The sequence below is a fragment of the Muntiacus reevesi genome, chromosome 12, assembly GCF_963930625.1.
Source record: "Muntiacus reevesi chromosome 12, mMunRee1.1, whole genome shotgun sequence".
In the NCBI taxonomy this organism is placed as follows: domain Eukaryota; kingdom Metazoa; phylum Chordata; class Mammalia; order Artiodactyla; family Cervidae; genus Muntiacus; species Muntiacus reevesi.
The window spans coordinates 20140229-20155749 of NC_089260.1; the positions used below are offsets into that span (position 1 = coordinate 20140229).

General features: G+C 34.5%; 1 protein-coding gene across 27 annotated transcripts in view; it reads left to right on the forward strand.

Annotated features, from left to right (window-relative positions):
• Positions 1-15521, forward strand: part of RIMS2 (regulating synaptic membrane exocytosis 2) — a 587005-nt gene that overhangs the window by 318527 nt on the left and 252957 nt on the right. For all 27 annotated transcript variants that reach the window (XM_065903249.1, XM_065903253.1, XM_065903241.1 and 24 more), the window contains 3 exons: positions 3434-3564; positions 10495-10666; positions 13000-13153. In XM_065903249.1, the coding sequence (XP_065759321.1) occupies positions 3434-3564; positions 10495-10666; positions 13000-13153 (457 nt within the window). The remainder of the gene's footprint in view (positions 1-3433; positions 3565-10494; positions 10667-12999; positions 13154-15521) is intronic.

Sequence of the window (15521 nt, forward strand, 5' to 3'; positions counted from 1 at the left end):
TGATGGACTGAATACTAAAACTCATGTTTCAGGTTGGCATTTAATGTAGATTCCACCTATATCTGTAATATTGACATAAATAGCTGATTTTATACCGTTGATATTTTTATTACACTAAGGTTACTGTCTCTTTAAATCATTCATTATATCACTTAACATCTACATTCTCTTGCATTTTCCAAGCAATTACTCCTTGAGGAGACTGGCAAATAAATTTGTACCTTATCTAAAATATGAATTTTCTGCATATTATATATAGAGTTCAACTTTTGAAAACTATATGACTTTGATTTAACAAAATCACAATCCAAATAAAATGTCTTGGGTTTATTTTGTTTGCATTATGTAATTATAATACCATTTATTTTACTGCAATACTTGGGTACAAGTTCTTTGCCTCTTTTCATTAGGAAACACTTATATGGAAAAGTAATGTCAATATAGTGTTTTTTAAAAAGTAGTATTATGCTTTTCTTGCTTTGCTGCATGGGATTTTTGGTTTTTTTTTTGGTTATTGTTGTTGGTTTTCAATAATGCTAATTTAATTTAAATAAAAAAAAACTGAAGTTGTTCTAGTTAACACTATCTAGTGTAAAATATTTACTTAGATTGCTCAGATTCTGCTTGGGAAACTTAAAAGTGGCACATGAAAAGTGTATTAAAGAAAGTAAAATGATATCAATATTTTTATTAATGAAAATGATGTAAAATAAGTATATCATATTTAGAACTGTGGAAGTATGTTTGTTTTATTTTGAGGAATTAGCAGATATATTCCAACGATTCATTTAAAAAGCACAATTAAGAATGTAATAATCTAGCAAATAAAATAATTTTGTTTTGATACTGTGAACTAAATATCTATTAAAAACTTCAATGCAAGTCCCATAATTTAAAATGAAAATTAGGGCTATTGATCAAATGCCCAGTTTGACAGTTTATTAAAACATATAATTTTCATCAAAAAATCAGTACAAAGTATGCCTATTTCATATCTATATTATTTTAATACTTACATATTTGTAAAGTATAATTTAATAAACTGTAAAGTATTAATGTGAAAATATGAAAACTAGTACCTAATATCTGTTTGTGTGAAGAATGAATATTATTAATAAATGATATTTTTTATTAATGGAAATTTTATTTCCATTAAAAATAGTACTATTTATCAAACATTTGAAATATATGTCTTAAGATTTAGCTGTAATGATTTTAAAAGAGCAAAAATACTGCCTGTGGAGATGACAACAAAGGATTAGTCTCAATCCCTAAAAAAATACTCACAGAAGTCTGCAATTTGCTCCAATAAATAATTATGAATTTAGTCTAATACTTATTATTTTCCTTTGTTATTTAAATGCACTGTTTATTGGAAAACAATTTTGTAGTCTTTCAGAATTTTTTTCTTTTTTGAAGTGTCTAATAGTGATGTCATGATGTTCCGAGAAGGATTTTTAACCTCATGGAAAATAAAGCCATACCTCTTATTGCTATAGAAAATAAAGAATATAGAAAGTAGTGTGATTTGGTCACAAACTTAGAGGAACTTCGAATCTTTCTGACATCTGTTTCATCTCATGTATGAAACACTCTTGTATTTCTTACTTTTTTCTTCCTGCTCATACCTTTTGCCTGAATGTCTCTTTTTTCCATCTCTTCTCATCTATATCATTATTTTAATATTGTTGGGCAAGAAATACTTAAACTTTTTTCTTTTTTTAATAGTAATTTCTAAAAATTTTATATTGGAGTATAGTTTATAATGTTGCAGTTAGTTTCAGGTGCTAAACTTTTTTTTTTCCACTTAAATATCAGATGCTTTTTTTCCAGGTTGTTGCTTCCCTAGTCTAAGGCAGTGGTTCTCAAGCTTTAATGGAAATGAGAATCACCTGAGGATTTGTTAAAATGCAAATTTTCTGAGCCCTATTCTGGTTCTGTAGCTGAAAGGTGGGCCACAGGAATTTGTAATTTTTAAACAGATGAGTCAGATAATACTGTTGAAGGAGTTTTATGAACCACAGTTTGAAAACCACTTGACTAGGGTCAGTACTCAGCATGTCAGTTCAAAAAAGTTTTTGTTATAGAGCCTCAAGATAATACCTGCATTAAACATAAGGACTTAATATAAAGAGTAGTACTATCATTTGTAAAATTTAAACATTTCTAATAATTACTCTTATAAGAGGGTTAATTTCATTTAACCAAAAAAAAGTATAAATAATTTTATATACCTTTCTGGGCCATTAGTCTTCTGACTCAAAATTCTTCCTTGGCCTCTCATCCTCTTAGGATGAGTGGGGGACTCAACAACACCATGTTAGAATTGGAACTAAACTACTAACATATCATATATATATATTTATCTTTATATTTTTTTATGTGGATGGTCTGTATGTATATAGCCTAGAGCTTGGCCCAGCATTGACTGTCTGCTTTGGAGCGGAGAGGAAGGGACTGACATGAGATATATATTTAAGTCCTCCAAGCTAATGGAAACATTGTGCATCCAAATTAAAAGAAAAAAATCAAACAATTGAAAATAAAATATGCATATTACATAAACAAAACTTTTCCCCAAGCTCCAAATTTCCAATTCAATTTCATTTTGAAGATAGTGGCCAGGGATGTGCTGAATTCTGAACCAAATGTGAATCAGAATCATAGTCATCATAACTAGGTGTGGGAGTGTGAGATGTGTGTGGGAAGTGACAGCTGTTAAGTCTAATGAATTCAACAGCTGGATGTGAAGATCTAATCCTTAATTATGACACAGGCAAATTATTCTAATTTCTTATCTTGAATTATAAAATATACCCTTTTATTCTAAGGATGAGTACATTTGCTTCACAAATGAAAAAGAGACTATGTATAAAAAACTTTAAAAGATGAATTTATTATAGTTTTAAATGCAAATTTAAGCAGCCTGTTTACTAAATCTCCTAGTAATTCCTAGTTACTTAGAATCTTTGAAAGATCTTTGCTGTGATATAACATAAAACATTTGCTGAAAATATTCCCATGAATGCCATATGAGCAACTTATCTGTTCAGTTCATTTTGAGCATTTATTCTGAACTCAGTATTGTAGGGGAACCAAAATGAACTACGGAGACTCCTGCATAAATGTAGACACAGAACGATCCTATATAAAGTCCTTATTATGGCAGTGTAATTATTATGTGCATGTTAATAAGCTATAAAATTAGATTATAAAAATTTCAAGAAATTTGTGAAACTAAAATATCTGAATGAAATTCTCCATTCATTGAAGTTATTATAGCATATCCTTTTAAGTTAACTGCAATTTACTAAGTGAATTTTATATTCTGTGCTAATATCAGGATAAGAGAATGGGGCAAAGATTGGGAATGTAAGCATTCAGCTATATTAGTAAATGGTTAAGCTGATTAATAAATATTTTTGCTTTTCAGATAAAACTGTGGTTTGACAAGGTTGGTCACCAATTAATAGTTACAATTTTGGGAGCAAAGGACCTCCCTTCCAGGGAAGATGGGAGGCCAAGGAATCCTTATGTTAAAATTTACTTTCTTCCAGACAGAAGGTAAGGATATGAAACAAAAGTAAATATTCTTGAAGACAGATGAGAAATGTTAATAGCAGGGAGTGTTTTGATTTTGTGTCATTTATTTTTAAATATCATACCAGTTAGATACTTACAACGTTTAACATAGGCATAATGATTCCTAGGAATCTAAATAGTGACAGTAAATGCTTTGATATTGTTTTAAAACCCATTTCAAATGTTCATAGTATAGATGATTTTATTCTATATCAATTTTATATTGTGTGGATTGCTTCTTAAATAAAGTATGTTTTTATTTATAAAACTCATTAAAAATTGTGCACCTTTAAATCAAGTACATTTTAAACATAAACTACAGAGACAAAAAGCTGGAAATGGTACTAAAAGATATTCATCATGTTCCTCTACAATTTCTACTTTTTCTTACTAATATATTATTTCTCTACATTCTGTAAAATTAATGAACATGCTTTATATTTAATTACCAATATCATCAAGAAATCTCTAACACTGGGCCAAGAGTTAGCTTCCTAAACTCTCACTTACTTTGTGTCCATGCTGATCAGTATGCATGTTATTAATCTGCCCTGATTTAAATAGAGAAATCAGGATAGGAGAAATAACTTATCAAAAATCATCTAATCATTCTCAATTTCAAACACATACAAAGTGAAAGAAATTATTCAATAAACATCATGAAAAAGGAAAAAAGTGGTGCACTAATTTCCCTTCCCTAGCTCTTCTGCATTGATGTTTTCTAGGGTTGGTCTGGTCATTTTTCTCAGGATGTAAGTATCGGGGTACAGATGTGATTTTAAACATATTTGTATACTTCTGCACACTCTCTTATTTGGTTTAAGTTAAAGTCATCAGTATTGAATGCCACAGTATCATCTGAAGAACAGACTCAACAAAAATAATAACAAGTAAGCAGTTAACATTTGATACATATTTGGAAAAAAATAAACAAATTATTCAGAAAATATGTGAGGTTGCCACAGCCTCCTAAACTACTAGAAACTGTCTGCTGTATGATTTTATCTTATGAAGTTTACTTAGAGAAGATTGTTCTCTAACAACTTAGATTGTCTTTTGGGGAGGGATACACTTTGAAGTGCAAGGGAAGATGAGGATATGCAATAACTAAAAGGGTAACTCCAACTTAAAACTTCAGTTGGATGACAGATGTCACAGTCATGTTATCTACCATCTTAGGGGGAGGACAAGTCACTTGCTTCTCAGAGTGCAGCGAGTTTACTAGTCTAAGCATCCTTAGATTGCCATCATAAAAACTTTCAGAAAGTCATGCATTCCCACATATGCTTTTATGCAAGCACATAACAAGTCATAGCCCAGTTGGTAAAGAATCTGCCTGCAATGCAAGAGACCGCGGTTCGATTCCTAGGTCGGGAAGATCCACTGGAGAAGGGATAGGCTACCCACTTCAGTATTCTTGGGCTTCCCTTGTGGCTCAGCTGGTAAAGAATCTGCCCGCAATGCATGAGACCTGGGTTTGATCCCTGGGTTGGGAAGATCCCCTGGAGAAGGGAAAGGCCACCCACTCCACATTCTGGCCTGGAGAATTCCATGGACATAGTCCGTGAGGTCGCAAGAGTCTTAAGTTTCTGTTTATTCAGAGCTCTGAAGAAAAATGCTTATTTTTGAAGATAGTAAAAGTCTCTCAGATTATTTGTTTTTTGGTTGACTTTTTAGTTTTAGTTTATTTTTCATGCCTCTTCCAACTTTCTGAGCAGACAGAGCTCAGAATGATGAGAAAGTCCCTTTAAAGACTCCTCTGTATTCCCCAATATAGAATTTTTATCTTTTCTCAACAGCAAAAAATCGAGAAAGTTTTGAAATTTTTTTTCTCAGATTATCTCTCAGCTGAGTTTTCTTGTCAGTTATCAGGAATTTGAAGAATATTTAGGCAAGTTTGTTACTCAGTTTATTAATAGTTGTGTCAGGATTTTATCTGTAGTAGAAAACAGAATTCTCTGGTTAACTCACATAGCTACTTTATTACCTCAGCCTTTTTTATTCTGTTGACATAAGTTTTTACACATGAATAAAGGATTGTGCTTTTAGTTTGAATTATTTGTTTTTTGGAAGAAAAGTCACAGGTCATAGGAAGCAGTATAAACCATTCTTGGATTAGATGGCAAGGTTCCATCTAAATATTTTCTTTCTGATGTTGGTGGAAGGAATTTTTATCTCTGACAGGGTGTCATAATTCATTCTTTTATGGATAGAATATAAGTAGATGCTTTATAAATATTTGTTAAAGTTTTGGAAGGAGGAAGTGATGATCATAAATCATAGTCCTTGTCATTATTTCTGTATTATTTAGTTGTTCTAATTTACAGTGACACTTCTTTTTCATAAATTTGAGTGGAGATAAGATTTCCTACATGGGTTTCCAAAGTTATTTTCCTAGGGAAACCATAGCAATTAACAAAGATACATTGCTTTTAAATGGCCACATTAAATACATGCTTTTGATACATTAAGTCAAATATCTTGCATCTCCTGCATTGGCAGGAGGATTCTTTACCTCTCACACCCTGGGAAGCCCTTGTATTAAACAGTAAGCTCTGCTTTCACCTAGGAGAAGTCACATAGACTCCCTCATTTAGAGGCACTCTATCCCTTCTTAGTTCAAACTGCTTCCTGTTTCCCAATACTCTTAGAACTGTGCTGTGCTGAGAGAATTTGAGGAAGTTAATACAGTTCCACTTTCTGTTCATTGGCACTTCTCACTTCAAATAACCTTCTCTGATAGCTTAACATTGCCTTCCTTGATGATTTTCTTTGTTCCTATTCAGCCATTGATCCTCTCTAATAAGCTAGAGTAGTGATCTCCAAAAAGAATGGATATACCCATGGAATGTAGAAACAATTCATTGGAGTTCAGAAATATGTGTATTTTTATTTTCATCTATTTTTGATTACTATTTTTGTATATTTGCCAATGAATGCAATATATTAGTATAACAGTATAGTAATACATGCATATAATTTATAAATATATGTGTATATAATGGAATGCATAATCAAAAACATTCATTTGATAGAAACATGCAGCAGAAAAAAATAAGAAAGCCTCTGAACTGGAAGTTCTGTCCATCAGGATGGCCAACTTGCATTTCCAGCCCAGACTATAGCAGCTACATCACAGAGAAATAATTTTACTATGTTTATAAAGACCTATAAATGTCAACAGAAAACTAGGCCACAGTCTTGTCTAACTCAGTGAAACTAAGCCATGCTGTGTGGGACCACCCAAGATGGATGGGTCATGGTGGAGAGGTCTGACAGAATGTGGCCCACTGGAGAAGGGAATGGCAAACCATTTCAGTATTCCTGCCTTGAGAACCCCATGAACAGTATGAAAAGGCAAAATGATAGGATACTAAAAGAGGAACTCCCCAGGTCGGTAGGTGCCCAGTATGCTACTGGAGATCAGTGGAGAAATAACTCCAGAAAGAATGAAGGGATGGAGCCAAAGCAGAAACAATACCCAGTTGTGGATGTGACTGGTGCTAGAAGCACGGTCCGATGCTGTAAAGAGCAATATTGCATAGGAACCTGGAATGTTAGGTCTATGAATCAAGGCAAATTGGAAGTGGTCATACAGAAGATGGCGAGAGTGAATGTCGACATTCTAGGAATCAGCGAACTGAAATGGACTGGAATGGGTGAATTTAACTCAGATGACAATTATATCTACTACTGTGGGCAGGAATCCATTAAAAGAAATGGAGTAGCCATCATGGTCAACAAAAGAGTCCGAAATGCAGTACTTGGATGCAATCTCAAAAATGACACAATGATCTCTGTTCGTTTCCAAGACAAACCATTCAATATCATGGTAATCCAAGCCTATACCCCAACCAGTAACGCTGAAGAAGCCGAAGTTGAATGGTTCTATGAAGACCTACAAGACCTTTTAGAACTAACACCCCCAAAAGATGTCCTTTTCATTATAGGGGACTGGAATGCAAAAGTAGGAAGTCAAGAAACACCTGGAGTAACAGGCAAATTTGGTCTTGGAGTACAGAATGAAGCAGGGCAAAGGCTAGTAGACTTTTGCCAAGAGAACACACTGCTCATAGCAAACATCCTTTTCCTACAACACAAGAGAAGACTCTACACATGGACATCACCAGATGGTCAACACTGAAATCACATTGATTATATTCTTTGCAGCCAAAGATGGAGAAGCTCTATACAGTCAGCAAAAACAAGACTGGATGCTGACTGTGACTCAAATCATGAACTCCTTATTGCCAAATTCAGACTTAAATTGAAGAAAGTAGGGAAAACCACTAGACCATTCAGGTATGATATAAATCAAATCCCTTATGATTATACAGTGGAAGTGAGAAATAGATTTAAGGGACTAGATCTGATAGACAGAGTGCCTAATGAACTATGGACGGAGGTTTGTGACACTGTACAGGCAGGGATCAAGACCATCCCCATGGAGAAGAAATGCAAAAAGGCAAAATGGTTGTCTGAGGAGGCTTTACAAATAGCTGTGAAAAGAAGAGAAGCGAAAAGCAAAGGAGAAAAGGAAAGATATTCCCATTTGAACGCAGAGTTCCAAAGAATAACCAGGAGAGATAAGAAAGCCTTCCTCAGCGATCAATGCAAAGAAATAGAGGAAAACAATAGAACGGGAAAGACTAGAGATCTCTTCAAGAAAATTAGAGATACCAAGGGAACTTGTCATGCAAAGATGGGTTTGATAAAGGACAGAAATGGTGTTGACCTAACAGAAGCAGAAGTTATTAAGAAGAGATGGCAAGAATACACAGAAGAACTGTACAAAAAAGATTTTCATGACCCAGATAATCACTATGATGTGACCACTCACCTAAAGCCAGACATCCTGGAATGTGAAGTCAAGTGGGCCTTAGAAAGCATCACTACAAACAAAGCTAGTGGAGGTGATGGAATTCCAGTTGAGCAATTTCAAATCCTGAAAGATGATCTTGTGAAAGTGCTGCAATCAATATGCCAGCAAATTTGGAAGACTCAGCAGTGGCCACAGGATTGGAAAAGGTCAGTTTTCATTCCAGCCCCAAAGAAAGGCAATCCCAAAGAATGCTCAAACTACCGCACAGTTGCACTCATCTCACACGCTAGTAAAGTAATGCTCAAAGTTCTCCAAGCCAGGCTTCAGAAATACATGAACCATGAACTTCCAGATGTTCAAGCTGGTTTTAGAAAAGGCAGAGGAACCAGAGATCAAATTGCCAACATCCACTGGATCATCAAAAAGGCAAGAGAGTTCCAGAAAAACATCTATTTCTGCTTTATTGACTATACCAAAGCCTTTGACTGTATGGATCACAATAAACTGTGGAAAATTTTGAAAGAAATGGGAATACCAGACCACCTGGCCCACCTCTTGAGAAACCTGATGCAGGTCAGGAAGCAACAGTTAGAACTGGACATGGAACCACAGACTGGTTCCAAATAGGAAAAGGAGTACATCAAGGCTCTATATTGTCACCCTGCTTATTTAACTTATATGCAGAGTACATCATGAGAAACGCTGGGCTGGAAGAAGCACAAGCTGGAATCAAGATTGCCGGGAGAAATATCAATAACCTCAGATATGCAGACGATACCACTCTTATGGCAGAAAGTGAAGAGGAACTAAAAAGCCTCTTGATGTAAGAGAAAGAGGAGAGTGAAAAAGTTGGCTTAAAGCTCAACATTCAGAAAAGTAAGATCATGGCATCTGGTCCCATCACCTCATGGGAAATAGATGGGGAAACAATAGAAACAGTGTCAGACTTTATTTTTTTGGGCTCCAAAATCACTAGATGGTGATTGCAGCCATGAAATTAAAAGACACTTACTCCTTGGAAGGAAAGTTATGACCAACCTAGAGAGCATATAACAAAGCAGAGACATTACTTTGCCAACAAAGGTCTGTCTAGTCAAGGCTATGGTTTTTCCAGTGGTCATGTATGGATGTGAGAGTTGGACAGTGAAGAAAGCTGAACGCCAAAGAATTGATGCATTTGAATGTGGTGTTGGAGAAGACTCCTGAGAGTCCCTTGGACTGCAAGGAGATCCAATCAGTCCATCCTAAAGGAGATCAGTCCTGGGTGTTCATTGGAAGGACTGATGCTGAAGCTGAAACTCCAGTACTTTGGCCACCTCATGCGAAGAGTTGACTCATTGGAAAAGACCGTGATGCTGCGAGGGATTGGGGGCAGGAAGAGAAGGGGAAGACAGAGGATGAGATGGCTGGATGGCATCACTGACTCGATGGGCATGAGTTTGAGTAAACTCTGGGAGTTGGTGTTGGACAGGGAGGCCTGGCGTGCTGCGATTCATGGGGTCGCAAAGAGTCGGACACGACTGAGCAACTGAGCTGAACTGATAAATGTCAAATGAGCAAGTGTATATATATAAGAAAATAAATTGCTCATTAGCTTAACTGCATGGAAGTAAAGATTTGAGCATAACAATCAGACATATTGTACAAAGAATTTCTGTCGTTTAAGTGAATAGTATATTGGTTGCAAATACCATGCATAGAATTTGCATATGTACAAATACTCAAAGTAATAGTGTATGTAGCCAAGAAGTTGATTTCCATTTTAAAGGTTTCCAGTAGGGCACTGTGTTAAAAAGAAAATGAGAGTTAAAGATTCTTTAGTCTGGTTTTATTTAGAATTTGTGAAAGGCCATTCTTAATTATCTGTCATGGAAATTTTCATATTTATTATAATCTGTTATTAAATCCAAGTTACATAATGATATGCCTTTTACATTTCAATAGTAATTTTGAAGCTTACAACGTTTTTAATATGACAAATTTATGGGAAAACTTCACTTGTTTCCTGCAAAATTTTAAAATTATACATTTTAGGGCAAAAGTTAAAATGAAGGTTTATGTAAGTTCATATATTCTTGTTTTCTTGATAGTGACAAAAACAAGAGAAGAACTAAAACAGTGAAGAAAACTTTGGAACCCAAATGGAACCAAACATTTATTTATTCTCCAGTCCACCGAAGAGAATTTCGGGAACGAATGCTGGAGATTACCCTTTGGGATCAAGCTCGAGTTCGAGAGGAAGAAAGTGAATTCTTAGGAGAGGTATCTGGAACTATTTCAAAGCTTAGACTATTCATGTTATCCCAAATACTTTTGTTTATATGACTATCAGTAGTATATTTTGAATACCTGAGAAAGTAAACATAATTTAACAGAATGAATTTGGCTGCTGTTTTAAGAAAATAATTCATTGATGCTTTTATAGTATGTGTATATCCTTTTAGTTTACTAAACCAGTTGTACCACTAGTAATTCAATCGTTTATCCATGGATCATTTTTTCAGCCCTGTACTGTATCTGTAATGTGCTATGGACTGAGGTTTCAAAGGTAGACAAGGTATATTCCTCTCTTTAAAAAATTTATAATTCACTGAAATACATATAAGTGAATGAACAATTATAACATAGCATGACAGATGTTCTATGGGAAAGTGCAGTAGGAATACAAAATTGCTTTGCAGGGAAAGAGAAATAAGTGGTCCAGGGAAGGGAGTAAAGTTCCTGCAGAGGGAATATGAGATACTAGAGTTACGGGTGTCTTGGACAACTACATTGAAATTTGAAAGCAACCTGGTAAGAAATGAGACTTGAAAGTTAAACTGACATCTGATTATATCCGTTCACATGTCATATTATGAGGCTGGATTTTATCCTGTAGATAATGGGAACAAATGACAGGTTGGAAAGAGCATGACTTGATTTCATTTATACTTGAGGAAATATTTCTATCTGAAAGGTAGAGGGAACAGATGAGAGACAGTTCTCCCACCATTAACATACTAAGATAACTGCTTTCAGCTTTTTTCAGCGTGGTTGATCTTCCTGAGTGAATTAAATGGTAATATCATGGGTAAAACAACAATCCATAGAAATATTGAACTGAATGTTGTTAGCTAAGGAGTCGAAGAGTTGGAAAGAAGGGGAACGTAATTGCTAAAATCAGAGACTAGCTTCTGCTGCCTGATCATGCGTTCCTGACACTGCTACTTCCTAACTTTGGTACTTGAGCAAGTTATTTAATATATTTGCACTTTAGTTTCCTCTTTAGTCAAGTGAGAAGAGCTAGAGTGAGGATTAAATGTGTGTGTGTATGTATGTGTAACCATTTAAAACACCCTATAATTTTGAAAATGACTAGGGACAATTTAGGAAGAATGAAGAGTACCTTAGTTGTTTTACTTTTTTACCTCCCATAGCTATATAGTGATTTATCACTATTTAACAGTTCTCATATCCTTAAACACAGACATTGTCATATTTGCATGACTTTGAAAGATAACAGAAAGAATCATTTATTCCTATGGACTGATTTCCTTTTCAAATTTATTATAAATTCATGTTATAATATGTGATGATGTGATGTGTTTGTGTGCTCAGTTGTGTCCAACTCTTTGCAACTCCGTGGACTGTAGCCTGCCAGGCTCCTCTGTCCATGGAATTTTCCAGGCAAGAATTCTGGAGTGGGTGCCATTTCCTATTCCAAGGGAATCTTCCCAACCAAGGGATCGAACCCATCCATGTCTCATGCATCTCCTGCATTGCAGACAGATTCTTTACTGCTGAGCCACTTAAAAATCCATTCTTTTTTTCTTTCCTGTTTTGAATCCTTAGTATCATGATACATTAAACCAAGTTTTAAGTAAGACAGTCTTTGATTTATATTGCATCTCTTTCACTTACCAGCAATGGAGGCTTAAACAAGTTTTTTTCATCTTTTTAAACCTTGGTATGCTTATCTGTGAAAAGTTGACTAATAAGACCAACCTAGTAGTTTTTACCCAAGAATTAAGATAATGTATGACAAGGTTCTTAACACACAGTAAGCATTTCTCGTTTGTTTTTATATCCCCATTTCAGAATTTTTAAAGGTTAAGCTGATGAATGTAAGTGAAATGCTTTCTAAACCATAAAACAGTATACATATATTAGTTTTAATTACCAACATTTAGTAACAGGTTCTCTTTCAGTTCAGTTCATTGGTTCAGTCGTGTCCTACTCTTTGCAACCCCATGGACTGCAGCATGTCAGGCCTCCCTGTCCATCACCAGCTCCCGGAGTTTACCCAGACTCGTGTCCATTGAGTTGGTGATGCCATCCAAACTTCTCATCAATGTCATATTTAGCAGCCTCTAGTAGAGGATCTGCTGCAGCCTCCAGTAGTTCAAAGATCTACAAAATAAATGTTTTAGGTATATAAAGTTATTAAATCAATAAGAAGTTATAAATATTTATCTATTTAACTAGTGGCAAGCATATGGGCAATTCTGCTGCATAACCTTGCTTTTGACCTAACAACATTACTATTATAATGAAACCATTTAAGAGAATTTCTATATTATTGTCATATGACAATCCTTTGTCTCTTGGCTTTGTAGATTTTAATTGAATTAGAAACAGCATTATTAGATGACGAGCCACATTGGTACAAACTTCAGACTCATGATGTTTCCTCATTGCCACTTCCCCATCCTTCGCCATATATGCCACGACGACAACTCCATGGAGAGAGCCCAACACGGAGGTTGCAAAGTAAGTTTTCAGTAAAATTTTTCATAAATTTATTGAAATATCTTGAATGATATATGTGGCACAGAATTTAAGGATACCATTATGGGTATTAACAGGTATCTATTAGTATTTTCATAGCTATTCTTAAAGCTTTTAAATTTATACATACCTGAATGCATGTTGTGTTCACTTATCGCAGTATGACATACTGTGCTTCACTGTGTTAAAACTTCACAATATTTTAACTTTGCCTCTTAGAATCTAAAATATAGGAATGAAATAGTTAATGTAGTAGAATTTGGTCATGTAGCTATAGATATCTGAAATTATGATTTCTTCCTTCATTAAGCCAAATATTTTATGAATATATAGGATAAAAGTATAGCATCTAGCTATGAACATTACTCATAAACTTTAAGTTTTAATTCTCTCATTTAACAATTGTATGACTTGAGGTAGGTCATCTCTGTCTGTTTCACTTTCTTCATTTAGAAAATGGAAATAATATGTCACAGGATGGTTCTAAAAGTTAATGTCAAAAGTATAATCTGATACTATTGTTATCAGGGTTTGCACTTTATGCTGAATTATGCACAGTCCAAACTATAAAATAGGTTATTCAGAGAATCTTAAAGGAAACACACAAATATTTTCCACATTGAAAATGGAAAATGGCGTTGTTGGTTTGTTGATCTTGCAGCTCAAGTTTGTTTTTTCTGATGAATCTTTGTGATAGGTATTTTTGTGATAGGTATCTGCTCTGGATAGTATTTATGGAGCCATCATGTTTCAGGTTTAGCAGCTTTTTTGTCAAATAATGGAGAACTGATTGAGATTAACTAAATTTCAGAGGTACAAATTTATAAGCATAAATGCTGTGTCATCATGACATCAATCATGGTAAAGATACTTGACCATATAACAAATAACTCTTATATAAATGGATCACAGCCTTTCTGATGAATAGAGGGTTAAATTGCACATCAGAAGGTTGTTTGTTGAATAGAGAATTAGAGCAAAGCATTGAATTTGTGGAATAATTAGTCATAGGAAGGCATAGAGACTTGTATTAATTTCTTTTTAAAATAATCTAATTACTAGAATTTTATTCCCATTAGATACAATCTCTTACCCTTGGAGGGGATTAATTTAACACTAATTTTATAGCACTCACTTTTTTCTGCTCCCCCCAGAGTGAACACCCACACACCTTTATCTGCAGTTGCCATCACAACATTGTTTGTTGTAACTACATTATCATGAAATTTATGTTGACTAAATTTAGAGTGTCTGCTCTTTCTGACCATGTAAATTACTCAGTACATTGTCTCTAAATCACAGTGTAGGTTGGTGCGTTACTATATGAAGGTTGCTAGTATAATTCGTTTTGTACTAATTCCTGTAGATTAGGTTTAAAGGTTATTAATGCTAGCTACTATTGCCCTTTCTTGCAGCACTGGCCTCTTCTCTATTTACTCTAGTTGTTACTGTAATAAAGAGTAGGTTTGATGACTCTTAGTATCTGAAACTCTTAAATCTACAAATAATTTTCATTTTTTCCCTCCCTAGCTAAGAATAGTGTATGTGAGGTATGTGAGAATAGAGGACTTTCTAGTTATCTGTATAAATCATGGATATTCTTGAAATTAATTTAATCAATTTTGCAGATATTAATATTTTCCATCCTTACAATGGCTTCTCTGTTAAGTAATCATTAATAATATTAAATAAACCTCTGGGTGAAATAATAACTCCCTGTTGTACTGTATGAGTCTTGCCACTATCAATTAACTTCTAATAAAGTTAATTTTCAATATTCAAATATATGACTGAATTTGGTGTTTTACATTAAAATTATAATAATTTATTAGCAATGTTTAGGCATAAAGATAGGTAAATGATGTGATAAAGGAAGATTAGGGGATAACACTCAGGGGTAGTCAGAAAGTTAAAGATATTACCATTGGCTAAGTGTATGTTGCTCATCAATGACAGGTTCAAGTTAGGGTATTAGTAAGTAAGCATATTAATTATTTTAAGGTTTTACTGATGAAAAGAACCTCCTTTAGGTTTTTTTCTCCATGGAAAGGTTTATATGGAATTTATTTACAAGTATGTTTAAATTGTCAAAGATCATATCATTAACTTATTTGAGGGATCATACATGTTTGAATGGGCTTCCCAGGTGGCTCAGCAGATAAAGAATCTGCCTGTAATGCAGGAGACACAGGAGATATAGGTTCGATTCTTGGGTTGGGAAGATGCTGTGGAGGAGGCATGCCAACTTGCTCCCGTATTCTTGCCTGGAGAATCATGGGCAGAGGAGCCTGCAGGCTATAGTCCATAGGGTCACATGGACTCCGACACAGCTGAAGTGACTGAGCATGCA